The 14648-nt window shown below is 42.4% G+C and overlaps 1 protein-coding gene across 1 annotated transcript; it reads right to left on the bottom strand.

Moving 5' to 3' along the window:
- Positions 1-6846: 6846 nt before the first annotated feature.
- On the bottom strand, positions 6847-14042 carry LOC309817801 (lysine-specific demethylase 4D-like; the record flags this gene model as incomplete). Its single annotated transcript, XM_082682091.1, is given in 3 exon segments — positions 6847-7437; positions 7441-7743; positions 13833-14042. Coding segments are annotated over 3 exon segments (1104 nt in total).
- Positions 14043-14648: the final 606 nt, after the last annotated feature.

Raw genomic sequence — 14648 nt, 5'->3', positions numbered from 1 at the left:
ATATATAGAATGGAATATTACTCAGCCATTAAAAAGAATGAAATAATGCCATTTGCAGCAACATGGATGGACCTAGAGATTGTCATACTGAGTGAAGTAAGTCAGACAAAGACAAGTATTGTATGATATCGCTTATATGTGGAATCTAAAAAAAATGATACACATGAACATATTTACAAAACAGAAACAGACTCACGGACTTAGAGAACAAACTTACGGTTACTGGGGGCGAAGGTGGGAAGGGATAGTTAGGGAGTTTGGTACTAACGTGTACACACTGCTATATTTAAAATGGATAACCAACAAGGACCTACTGCATAGCACAGGGAACTCTGTTCAATATTACCTAGCAACCTAAATGGGAAAAAATTTGAAAAAGAATAGATACATGTATATGTATAACTGAATCACTCTGCTGTGCACCTGGAACTAACACAACATTGTTGACCACTTATACTCCAAAACAAAATAAAAAGTTAATAAAAAGGAAGAAGAAGCTATAGTCTTTTCCTTTGTCATTCTCCTTTCAAGTACTTTACCAGGGACAACCCCACATCTGTCACCTCTATGTCTGAAAATAATAATAGTAATGAATATTATTATTAAAGTAATACAAAATAAGTAATAATAATAACTTCGATAATAGCTAGACTTTCTTGTGTGCTTCTTGTCGAACACTGTGCTGAAATCACACTTTTAAAAAAAATCTTCAACTAGATGTGAAATAATAGCTTGTTTTTCCTCAAGCTAGTTACTACTCTAAGTCTCTTACTTATATTAAGTCAGTTGAGCTTCACAACCATCCTATTGTTGTGAGTTCTGTTATTATCATGTCCAGAAGCAGCCTGCCGAGGTCCCATGGTTTTATGAGCGCAGCCCTTATGTTTGGACACAGGGTGTGTGCTGGGCCCCGCTGGTTCTCCCAGGAGCAGGGGCCTCGGAGTGCTGAGTCACTTGCCAGTCACCCTAGCAAAAGGCAGAGCTGGGCTTCCAGTCTCCATCTGCCCGACTCTACAGACTGAGCTTATGGAAAGAAAAGTGTACGATGTATACAAATTGGAAGTCAGGGTTCTTGGCACATTGTAGACCCTCATAATATGGTAGCCACGTTTCCTGTCTCTAGCCTACTTGTTTTTACCTTTCTCCTAGAGTAGCCAGTGTGAACTGCAGACAAGCAGTTACGGGGGTGTCTTTATCCATTTGGGCTGCTATCACAAGATACCATACAGTGGGGGGATTGAGCACCATTTTCTTTTCACAGTTCTGGAGGCAGGAAGTCCAAGACTAGGGTGCCAGCATGGTCAGGTTCTTGGTGGGGGTTCTTTTCCTGGTTTACAGACAGCCACCTTCTTGCTGCATCCTCACATGCTGAAGAGGATAATCATCTCTCTTTTTAGAAGGGCATTAATCTCATTCATGAGGGCTCCATCCTCATGATCTAATTACTTCCCAATGGCCCCACCTGCAAATCCCTAACTGGAGATTAAGGTGTCAACGTATGAATTTTAGGAGGACACATTCGGTCCATAGCAAGGGGGGAGATCATGGGAAAACGGAATGGAACACAGGAAATGGAATTCAAACGACCAAGCTCCCTAAAGGAGCCAAGGAATGTCAGTGTCATGAGTGGAGGAAGGGAGGGATTTGACAGTAAGCCACACTCACTTCCTAGAGTGAAGCAGCCAGTGGGAGCATTCAAAGCCAGTCCCATCCCCCTGCACACCTGGTGAGAAAGGAATGCCCGGAGCAGCCATCATTCTCCCAAAAGGTGACCTGTGCCCATTTGTCAGGTACGACTGAGAAAAGTAAACAAGAGAGCTGCCATGAGCCCGAGAACAGACTGAAACAGCTCTGAGAGCCCCAAGAAGCTTTGGCCCTGAACTTGAGGCTGACTGTTCCCAGTAAAAGATGCCTTTCTTCAGAGGCTCTAAAACCAGCAGTTTGGGGGAGAGCCTGGCTATGGTTACTGTAGCTGGGAAGAAGCTGTGGCGTGGTGAAACTGCCTAACTGCCTGTCGGTCTCCAAGCAGATCACAAACGTCATACTATGTTTCCTTAGCACGTAGGACTAGCCTGGCACGGTGAGGGTGCTTAATATTTGTGGAGTCAATGAATGAAGGTCTCATATTGGAATAAGAGAAACAGAGTTTATTTTCTGGCTCTGTAAGTTATTTCAAACCCCAGCTTAGAACTGGATATCTTGTTTTAAAAGACAATTAACATAAAAGCAATTATGCTGTAATAGGAATTATTTATTTATTTTAGGTGTTTCTTATGATACTAGCTTTTTTTTTCATTTCTATTGGTGGTTTCAAGTCATTCACTCAATTGACAATATTCATTGAGTCCTCACTAAACAGAGAAAGCCAAGAAAGATAATTATCAACTGTTTTAATCTGGTTCAATCCATGAGCTAAACCATAGGGTAATAAAGTACTCAGGGTCCTAGAGGGTCGTGTGTAAGTACAGTCAAGGTGATATACCACAAGCGAGCTGAGGTTAGGTCACCTGGTTACTAAGGAGTTTCTCAGGAAAAAGAAATTTATGCAATAGACCCTTGACATTCCCAGGGAATGGATCCTGAGCTCTTTCTTTGCAAATTCTTAATCCTAGCTCTTTCCTAAAAATTATCCGTCTCTGGCGCCAAGGATTTCCCATGCATAGACACAAATTCTAAATCTATAGCCCGTTCAACTCTCACACCTGATCTCTCACCCGGTAGCTGTTTATCCAGAGGATTTCTCCTGAAGTCTCCTGAGGAGATGCCTTCACTGCCCTCCACATTATGTGAATATGGGCCTCAGCACAATTCCAAAATACTGACTGCATTGATTTGCTGCTGCTCATACATAGCTGAGATGGCTGTTGTCAACTTAGTGAATGTCAGTGATCTGCTGGCTCTGTTAAAGTCCCACCTAATGCAATACAAGTCAGAAATGTGACATGTCAGCTGGTACAGCAGGAAACGAGAACATACAGACATTCTGCTCTCAGGATTTGCATCTGGTAGGAACGACAGAGCCATTTCCAGGGATGGCTGTGAATTATCCGTGCTTTCAAAGACTCTGTGGCCCCCAAATTTCTCCACCCCCAGGTCACCTAAAACACCAATGGCCCCAATCACACAGTGGGAGGAGTTTGCATTCACTGAGTTATGACATTTTATGCCTTCCCCCCGCCACAGCTCCCGCCGCCTCTCTCCTGCTCTCCAGCCACTTTGCTAATCTGTGAGCCCCTTAAGGGTGCCCCCACCGCAGGTATTTGCATGTGTTGTCCATCTGCCTAGGGTGATGCTCTCACTCCCTTGTCCACAGCACGCATTCGAAGACCACACTCCCAAGAGGCCACCCTTTCCAACACAGCAGTCCTGCCACTCTCTAACCCCTTACTCTGCTTTATTTTTTCTCCTAGGCCTTGTGACTGCTTGACTTGTTATGTCTCTCTTTATAATGAGAATATAAGCTCCAGGAGAACTGAAACTTTGCCTTTTTCACTGTTGTGTCCCCAATTCCACAAACAGTGCCTGGTACACGGTAAGTGCTTAGGAAACATGTGCTGAATGAATTAATAAGAGAGAGAGTGAACGGGCACTGAAATATATAGACACCATGTGAAGCTTTTGAGAAAAGGCTCTCTGAGAGATGGGACAAAGAAAAGATGCTCTCTGAGGTCTACAGGACTTAAGGTAGCTCTTTTTTAGGTAGAAGAGCCTGAACATTTAGGGCACGAGGATACTGGATGCCAGGAACCTAGAAAAATCCAGAAACCCGGCCACACAAATGTTGCATTTTCATTGAGTGGCACCTCCAACATGTTACCCATGCCCAACAGGGCTCAGTTCTGCCCTTCCTCTGTCCTCCCTGAAACTGCTTATCCCCCTAACACCCACCACTTGCTGAGGAACCGTGAGAAGGGTCTCACTATTACCCTGTAATCACTGCAGGTCAATGACAAGGTGCTTGGGAGGCATTTCAGTTTGAGCGGCTGGTGAGCAGAGCGGGATGGGCAAGGGCTGCTCCTCACCAGGATCTGTTCAACTCACATCAGTGTCCATTCCACTTACCTCGGTAGCCAATTCCTACCAACTGTTTGTGCTTTCCTATTTAAAGTGATGAAAGGTAACACAAACATTGGGAGAAAAAGCAACTTCAAGACCCATATACGGTAACAGTCTAACGACATAAATATCATGGTAAAGTTATTTCCAAATATCTGGAAAGGAATCCTTATACACATGGAAACTGAATTGGTGTAATGGTTAATCTCTACGAATAATTCACTGTGGCCAGGTAGTCAGACAGATCCATAACAGACCCTTTATACAAATCTTAGAGGAGTCCCAAGACCCGAATTCCAACCTCTACGAGTTACGTTTAAGTACAGGTTCTAATGTCCGTCGTACAACTTTGGGCTCCTAAGTAATAATGCTAATAGGTAATATTTATTTAGCACAAATTATGTTTGCCCTGATCTGAACTTGTTATGTGCAAACTCTAACAGAGGTGCAATGTGGCTAAGAGCTCATTTTGCCTAAACTGGCAAATGGAGAGCCATCGAAACCTGATTTGTTGAAAGACTACTAAACAAGCTGGGGTAGGAGTCTGAATAAAGGCTGGGTCCTCTGGCTCTTGACTGATTGTGAAATCTTTACCTTGCCTTTGTAACACTGCAACAAGGACAAATACGACAAGGAGTGGAATTTGTAAATGGGTATGTGTGACCTTTTGTGCCAACATGTGGTAGATCATGAGCAAAAAAAAAAAAAACACACATCAATTTTCTACCGGTAAAAATAATTAGCAGGGCTTCCCTGGTGGCGCACTGGTTGAGAGTCCGCCTGCCAATGCAGGGGACACAGGTTCAAATCCTGGTCCGGGAAGATCCTACATGCCGCAGAGCGGCTGGGCCCGTGGGCCATAGCCGCTGAGCCTGCGCAGCCGGAGCCTGTGCTCCGCAACGGGAGAGGCCATAGCAGTGAGAGGCCCGCATACCACAAAAAAAATAAAAAAAAATTAAAAATTTGCAGTTTCTTACAAAATTAAATATAGTCTCACCATACAATCCAGCAGTCGCACTCTTGCTATTTACTCAGATGAGCTGAAAACTTACAACCACACCAAAACCTGCGAACAAATGTTTATAGTAGTTGTATTCATAATTGCAGAAAAAATTAGAAGCAACCAAGATGTCCTTCAGCACGTGAGTGGATAAATAAAGGGTCATACATCACACAATGGAATATTATTCACCAATACAAGGAAATGAGCTATAAAACCACTAAACGTGGAGGAAACTTAAAGGCATATTACTACGTGAAAGAACTCATGTGGAAAAGACAAAATTATGGAAGCAGTAAAATGATCAGTGGTTGTCGGGAGGGGGAGGGGGGATGATTAGGCAGAGCACAGAGGATTTTTAGGCAATGAATCTATTCTGTATGGTATTATAAGTGTAGATACATGTCATCATACATTGGTCAAATCCATAGACTGTACAACACCAAGAGTGAATAAATTAAACTAAGGACTCTGGGTGATAATGAGGTGTCAGTGCAGGTTTTTCGATTATAACAAAAGTTCCTTTCTGGTGTGGATGCTGGTGGAGGAGCATGGGACCGAGTATGTTGGAATCCTCTGTATTTTCCACTTAATTTTGTTGCGAAGTACTCTGCAAAAATAAAGTCTATTAATTAAAAGAAAAGTTAACGTGTAAGCCTGGGGGTGTGCTGAGGAACACAACAATAGAACTGAGCATCAGAGAAAGAATACGGGCGGATGTCCTAGGCATTGGGCTGGCCCTAGAGGCCAGGAGAGTGTATGGATGCACATCAAATTAACTGAGCACCTCTTACACGCCTGTCACATTTACAACCCCAGTATCTTCACAAAATTCTCGCACCGTAATTCTGGCTCAGAGAAAATCAGTGATTTTTTGGCTGAAGTTCCCACGACTAGACAGTAGCAAAGCGCAGGTTTGAATGCCATTTCTGCTGACTCTAAGTCCAGTTCTCCCCTCTAAGTAACTCCTGGACAGCTCAAAGCAGTGACTATGGAAAAGTTTGCTTTACGAAAGACATCACGCTTCAGATTCAACTTTGCACATACGCATACAGAGTGGGTCCATGGATAGATTGAGTTTGTGGCTGGTGGGACAACACAAAACCACATCAACAGCATCACATTTATTTACTTCACCATTAAAAGAAAAATAAGAGGCTGCAGGGGAGGTGATAGGGAAGGAGAACTGAATAGAGAATTGTTATTACTATCCAGAGTAATAACCTATCCGGAATTACCCACACCAAGGACAAAACTTCATAATGGACAGAGTCAGCTTCCCCTGGGGGTCACCCTCTCTGCCATGATGAGGAAGGAAAGCTTCTGCAGCTCTGGAGAGGGGCCAGGGAAGGGGGCCTCACAGTCTGGTGACAATGCAGACCTCCCCAAGTCTCCTTTCTTCTCTACAGTGCATGCCAGGGACACGGCCCATCTTCCTCACCTCTTCATGCCCACACTCATCTTATTGTTCCATCCATATGAAGATATGGAAAGGAAGATAAAGCCTCCCCACCTTCCTATTTCCGTGCTGCTCCAAGAAAACAAAGTCTCCATTCCATATTGCTTCAGGAAACAGAAGACACACACACACACACACACACACACAATGTCAGTACCATACAAAGCTCTGGTCTTAATGTTACTATTCTAACAGCCAACTCCCTTCGCAGCGGGTAATTATAGGTCCCTTTTAGAGTCCCCACTCAACCACCCATTTTTAATATCCTAAGGGTGCTCACCTGAAATCTCCCTTATTCTGACGAAGATCTTTCCAAAGGTCATGCAGAGCCCTATTCCCAGGCCACTTTGCCATAATCGATCCAACGCTGGGTGGCAAAATTGATGGCTTCCGCGCAGTTGAAGCCAGAGTGGTAGCCATAGGGAAACATCACCATGAACTCTCCAGCCTCCTGAGTGACCCGACCGAAGGGGATGCCGTTGTCCTTGAGGACCGTGGGCGAGATGAGAGCCACCTTGTGCCGCAGGAAGGCCTCACAGCCCCGCGAGCTGCCCGGGAAAAGCTCCCTGGCCAGGCGTTCCAGGCACCGGCCGTGCTCCGGGGGCACCGCGTACCAAGTCTTGGGCTCCCCGAAGTGCAGGTAGTTGATGCTATAAAGGTCCATGTCCTCCGTGTGCCAGGCGAAGGCGGTCTTCCACATGGCGAAGTAAAGGTAGGGGGTGTTGACACCATCGATGACCACTCCGCACTCCTGTTCCAGCAGGTCCTGAATGGTTCCCAGGTGTCCAAGGTTCCACTGCTTCGTGTTTTCATCGAATAAGGAGCCACGGACGTCCGTACCGTATACTGGTGAATCATAGGGGCGTGTTTTCCAATATTTTCGCTCCAGATCCTGAAAATCAGAGTAGAATGGAGTCTGGTGTCATTCACTGTTTCTTAAGCAGCGATACTCGCTCACGGTCATGGCTTTCTTCTTTTTGTGGTGCTGAGTAAACACACCTGCCTGCCCAGTGGTCACCTGCCGGAGGGGTGCGGCTATTAAGATGTCATCGGTATCGTCGTACGTCTGTCTGGCTTTCCATCCTTTCGGTGGAATTACCTTGGCTAGGCCAGCTCGGTGGCCTTGCCACTCCATGGCAATATATTTGCTGAAATCTTCAAATTCTTCCATTGTTGGGTGGACGATCGTAATCTTACAACTTGGGTTCTGGCTCCCAAAGTGCTTAGACTGCGTGGCGGCAACAGAATAAGCAACGGACTGCCAGCTTCTTAGGTATGCTTTGGATACCTGAGAATGCTGGGGAGTAACCTCTTCCCTATACTTTCTTTATTTTTAAAGAAGTTTTGATAGAGCTGAGAGGCAGGAACTCAGACTTGAACTTTTAAACAAACGAGCTTGTATCTTCTCCAGGCTTGTCAATCCACCAGAAGGACTCTACTCTTGTCAGCGTGTTGGAGCCAAAGGAAATCCAGTATTTCCCAGAGGAGACGGCTCTCTGAGCCAAGTCCTGCCTCAGCCTGCAGCTCTGTGAGTTTCCTCTGTTGGGGGTATAAGTGCCTGAGACCTCTCCAGATTCCCACACTTGAGTGCATGGGTGGCTTCTCACCTCACTGTAGCAGAAAGTCTCTTCATGGAAGTTTCCAAGCCAAACCTAAAGGAAGTACAAAATATTGAAAATCAGTGGATGACAGAACAAACTGATTTAACGTCAAGTAAAAGAAAATTGTATAGTAATCTTAATTTCAAAGTTTGAATTTAAGGGCAAAAAGTACACTCTTTTGGTAGGCATGTAAACTGGTGCAGCTATGGTGCATACTATGGAAAACAGTATGGAGGTTCCTCAAAAATTGTAACTAGAACCACCATATGATGCTGCAGTCTCACTTCTGGGTATATAGCTAAAGGAAATAAAAACAGAATATCAAGGAGATATCCGCCCTCCCACATTCACAATGGATAAGGTATGGAAACAACCAACATGTCCAGTGATGGTTGAATGGATACAGAAGATGTGGTACATAGATACAATGGAATACTACTCAGCCATAAAAAGAATGAAATTTTGTCATTTGCAACAATATGGATGGTCTTGGAGGGTATTATGTCCAGTAATATAAGACAGAGAAAGACAAATATGGCATGGTATCACTTATATGTGGAATGTTAAAAAAAAAAAAAAAGAGTAAAACTTACAGAACCAGAGTAGAAAAGTGGTAGTGGGGGAGGGCAGGGAAGGGAGGGTAAAAGGGTACACAGTGAATAAAGTCTCAGGAGCTAATGTTAACCATGGTGATTATAATTGATAATAATGTGATGTATAGTTGAAGTTTTCCAGAAGAGTAGGATTTAAATGTTCTTACCAAAAAAAGTAAATATATGAAGGAAATGTGTTAATTAACTAGAGGGGGAAATCCTATCACAATGTATATCAAATCACCACAAAGTTGACTGAATATTTTACACTTTTAAAAGTCAATTATACAGCAATAAAGCTGAAATTTAAAAATAAAGTATTAGGACAAATCATAAGACAGAAAAAGAGGAATTAAAACTTAACTGAACAGTAAGGACATTAAGCAAGCTTGAAAAGAAAGGAGTTAAGCACTCAACTCAAGAAATTGGATGGCTTAACCCAAAAGATAAATTAGGAAAAGAAAAACAATGAAATAAGCTGAAACAATTACAAAGGAAAACATAACACCCAATAGAAATGATGACGGAAACCAAAATGCAATTTGTAGACCATGAAAAGTGTAAAAACATAAGCATAAGAGAAAAAAGAGAAAAGTACAATCATATCACGTTATAGTAAAACAGGGGTCGCAAATAAAAATCTACCATTATAGAAAGAGTGTCTATATAAAGAAAACCAGGAAAAAAGTACAGAACACAAATAGACACATCCTTAACAAGCATTATCCTTAATGTGTAAAAACCTGAAACATTCTAATTAAAATCTACTCATTAATTTGCATTGATAGACAAATTATTAGAAATATAGGGTTCACTCGGAAAGGGAGAAAACATTTGCAAACGAAGCGACCGACAAAGTATTAATCTCCAAAATTTACAAGCAGTTCTTGCAGCTCAACTTTATAAAAACAAACAACCCACTCCATAAATGGGCAGAAGACCTAAATAGACATTTCTCCAAAGAAGATATACAGATTGCCAGCAGACACATGAAAGAATGCTCAACATCGTTTATCACTAGAGAAATGCAAATCAAAGCTACACTGAGATATCATCTCACACCGGTCACAACGGCCATCATCAAAAAATCTACAAACAATAAATGCTGGAGAGGGTGTGGAGAAAAGGGAACCCTCTTGCACAGTTGGTGAGAATGGAAATTGATACAGCCACTATGGAGAACAGTAAGGAGGTTCCTTAAAAAACTACAAATAGAACTACCATACGACCCAGCAATCCCACTACTGGGCATATACCCTGAGGAAACCATAATTCAAAAAGAGTCATGTACCAAAATGTTCATTGCATCTCTTTTTACAATAGCCAGGACATGGAAGCAACCAAAGTGTCCATCAACAGGATGAATGGATAAAGCAGATGTGGCACATATATACAATGGAATATCACTCAGCCATAGAAAGGAACGAAACTGAGTTAGTTATTTGTAGTGAGGTGCATGGACCTAGAGCCTGTGATATAGAGTGAAGTAAGTCAGAAAGAGAAATACAAATACTGTATGCTAACACATATATATGGAATCTAAAAAAAAAAAAAAATTGTCATGAAGAACCTAGGGGCAAGATGGGAATAAAGATGCAGACCTACTAGAGAATGGACTTGAGGATATGGGAGGGGGAAGGGTAACCTGGGACAAAGTGAGAGAGTGGCGTGGACATACATACGCTACCAAACGTAAAATAGATAGCTAGTGGGCAGCAGCCACATAGCACAGGGAGATCCGCTCAGTGCTTTGTGACCATCTAGAGGGGCAGGATAGGGAGGGCGGGAGGGAGGCAGTTGCAAGAGGGAATAGATATGGGCACATATGTATAACTGATTCACTTAGTCATAAAGCAGAAACTAACGCACCATTCTAAAGCAATTATACTCCAAGAAAGATGTTAAAAAAAAAAAAAGAAATATAGGGTTCAATCAAGTTTCTAGACACTGATTAGCAAACAAAATCTATAGATCCCATACACCAGTTAACAATCAATTATAAAGTGAAAGAGTAAAAAGGTTTTAATCCCTTTAATAACAGAAATACATGACCCCAATGAAGAAATCTAAAAATGATATGCATGCAATGCTTGTACTTTAAATGCATAAATAAATGTGAATTTTACCAGGGGAAAAAAGTTGCTTTCTGGCATAAAATGTCATCCTTTTCATCTTTATGCTTTAAAGGAAAAAAAAAAAAGGCCAGAAAAGTGCCGGCCTTCTGCCGGTCTAAAATCTTAATCCCAAATGATGATACACAGGACCCAGAAAATGGTTTCCTTGAAGGATTCAGCCTCTGAATGAAACAGGCTGTGCTCAAAGTCTGGCTATATATGTCCCACACCAATTTCAATTCAATCAGTACCACCCCAAATCTAATACCCTCATATCCAATCAAAATCTCTAATTTGATCCCACATATTTTTCAAGTCCCTTCCAATTGACACAATCCTTACCCAGTTCTAGAAACCCTCTCATTCCCATTACATCGCAGTGCACTAAATGAGGTGCTTTTTCCTGAAAATTTTTGTGATTCTTACCAAGAAAATATTAAGAAAACAATTAACTTCACAAGTGGGAAAATAGTTTAAAAATAAAAACTCAAGGAAAGGATATCCCAATGTATAGTACCCTCTCTCTCGCTCTCTCTCTCTATATATGCATAAACAGTGTCACTTTTTAAAACTTCTGGTAGGAAAATAACTCTTTTGCTCATAAGCACAAATTACAGAAATAAAGTGACCTACCTTCTACCAACAAAATCCTGATTCCAGTTGGAGATATTCAAGGACCCAGAGAGAGAGAGACAGTGTTCTCTGGGCAGCTGGCCTCCAAATGCAGACCCATGTCCTGACAGCTCTGGCTTTCTACCTGGGCAAAGGTATAATCTGATCAGCACCAGTCAATGGTAATTGCTCTCGTTGGTCAGCCCACTTTGTCTGCGCCCCTTTGAGTTTTTAAACCAGTCTTACAGTGAACTAAGAGGTTGCAAATAAAAGGAGTGGGAAAGTCAAACCAAGCAATTATTAAACAAAAGAAACCTGGTCTAGCAGCAATTAATATCGAATGTATTTATAAGGTAAAAGAAGGGCAGCTTATAGTTATGAAAAAGAAAAACTCACGGGAAAGATTACAATGATGCACTTTACGCACCTAGACACATAGCACTGAGACACAGAACAGAAAAACTGAGAATTATAAGGTAAAACTGACATGTCTGCAATCATGGTGTGAGGTTTTTTTTTCAAACACCGTTCTTCCAGAAACTGATACATGAGGACAGAGGAAAATTAATAATGTTACAAAAGTATAAACAATAAAGTTAACAACTGTGATTATATTTCCTGCAGCAACCACATAGCAAAATGCTTTTCAACACATATAAAACATTTACAAAAATTTACCACTGTTAAGACCACATAATAAATCTCAATAAAAATTCCACAGAATCTATGTATCGAGTACCCTCTTGATCAATCTTTTATTTCAATCATGAAATAAAATTGAAAGTCAATAACGAAAAAAGGGACCACCACCATATTTATTTAAAAATGAATATCCACATAACACCTACAACAATATCCATATAATAGCTAAAAATCCATTGATTTTTCGTTGTCTGCAAGTAGTTAGTAAAAACTAAACCAAAATACCTCAGAATTATTTGAAAGAAAAAAAAGATAAAAATGATAGAACAATTCAAAAAACAAAAGGGAAAACAACCATATACAAAAGTATAAATGATTAATAAAATAGAAGTCTGTTACTTAAAAAATAAAATAAAGAAAGAACTGGTTAATAAATTATATAGTACTCCCTGCTACAGGAAGAGAGTGCTCCCTGCGTGGGAGAAGCTGGTGCAGAGTGGCAACTGGTGATGGGACTCGGGGAGGGGTAGTCATTTTATAGAGGTGGACCCTGCCAAACACCATTTTAACCAGGTCAACATCAAGAGTCATAAACTGGGAATTCCCTGGCAGTCCATGGTTAGCACTCCGCACTTTCACTACCTAGGGCCCAGGTTCGATCCCTGGCCAGGGAACTAAGATCCCACAAACTGTGAGGCGTGGACAAAAAAAAAAAAAAAAAAGCCATAAATTACTTGGATAGTATATGTCCTTGATATGATGTGATTAAAATGTGACAAAATTCCCTCCGTAATCTTCCTCCAAAAAAACAGAGAAACCCAAGATAATCAAAAGAAAAGCATCAAATTCCAATAGAGGGGCATCCTACAATATACCTGACCAGTATTCCCCCAGACTGTCAGGTTTCTATACAAACTTTTGGTCAAAAACAAGGAAAGTCTGAGAATCTGTTACAGCCAAGAGAAATCTAAGGAGACATTAAAGCTAAATGTAATTTGATAATTTAGATGAGATCTTGGAACAGAAAAAGGAAGTTGGGTAAAAGGTGAGGAAATCTGAACCAAGGATAGCCTTTAGTAGACAATAACATATTGACATTGGTTCATTAATTGTCATCAATATACCATGGGAATTAAGATGTTACTAATAGGGGGACATGGGAGTGGGGTCAGGTCAATACTCCCTGATCCACGTGCTCAATGCTCTGTAAATCTAAAACTGCCCAAAAGTTTAGGTATTACTAAGTATAATATTGTAAATAATAAATAAACAGGAGAAGGCATTAATAAACAATATTAGAATGAAAAAAATTTGAAACATACTCTGAGTTTTGGAAACAGTCTACCATACAGCACATTATAAACCAAATGATTCTATGAACCACTATGTGACATAATCTTTTAGAGCACTTTTAAAAATATTTTAAATTATGAAATATAAAGTGTTCACAGAAATCTATAAAGCATATATGTACACTTCAACAAATAACTATAGAGTGAGCAGAAGTGGAACCACTACCCAGGTCAAGAAATGCAACATTGCCAGGCACCTGGCTGCCTGACTTGTGTTCTTCTGCCCAGATTACAGCCCCTTCTGCCTCCTGGACTGACCTTATCCTAACTATTCACATAGTAATTTGGGGAAACATTATAAAATTAAAACTCTGTCCAGTTTTGAAAACTTTATATAACCTTGAAGAAACACAATTGTATTTATGTCCTTTAGTGTATTTTGGTGTATTTTTTCATCACTTACGTCTTTGCATGCAGCAGGACTCTTCTGTTTCAGTGATGTAAAGTATTCAACCGTATAATCGTGTTGGGCCGGGGCCTGTGAGAAGAGGGTCTGTCGCGCTTCTGGGGCATGCTCCCTCCTTCCGGAGCCCGATGGACAAGCCTGGGGGAGGGAGAGGTTGTGCCCCCGGTTGTGGCCGCGAACTCTCCTGTGGGCCGTGTTCTTACCCATACCGCAGACCCCCCCGCCCACCCCCTGCCCAGTCGTGGACTTGGCGGCTCGTGGAGCGCCTCCGTGGGCCCAAAGGGGAGAGTCGATCGGTGGGGGATGACTCACCGTCGGTGAGAAAGCCTTCGCTAGCTGTCCGAGAGGGAGCCTTGGGGTACCGGACCCCAGCCGCTACCCCTCTCAAGCGTGCAGTAGTCACGGTGGCGACTGCCAGAACACGTGGGCAGAGCCCCTCGCCTTCGCTGGAGGGCTTGCGCCAGCCCTGTGGTGGGCCCGAGCGCCGCTCTTTGCCTACCGCGGGCCGCGCCTCCGCGCTCTGAGTCGGGGGAGGGTCCCGCCAGGCCTGCGTCCGGCGCGGGGCCGCGCGTATGCGTGTGCGTGCGCATGCGGTGACCCCGATGGCGAGCCCAAGGGGGCGGGGACGCCCGGATGTCCCGGTCTCCCCAGTCCCGCAGCCGCGAGGAGCCCGTCGCGCCTGCCCTCTCCGCGAGTCGCAGCGGAGTGTAAAAAAGTGTAAAAACATAAGCATAAGAGAAAAGAGAAAAGTAAAAGCATATCACGTTATAATAAAACAGGGGACGCAGATAAAAATCTACCATTATAGAAAGA

The sequence above is a fragment of the Grampus griseus genome, assembly GCF_964374135.1.
Source record: "Grampus griseus genome assembly, contig: HAP1_SCAFFOLD_299, whole genome shotgun sequence".
Classification (NCBI taxonomy): domain Eukaryota; kingdom Metazoa; phylum Chordata; class Mammalia; order Artiodactyla; family Delphinidae; genus Grampus; species Grampus griseus.
This window is presented reverse-complemented; position numbering and strand designations above follow the sequence as displayed.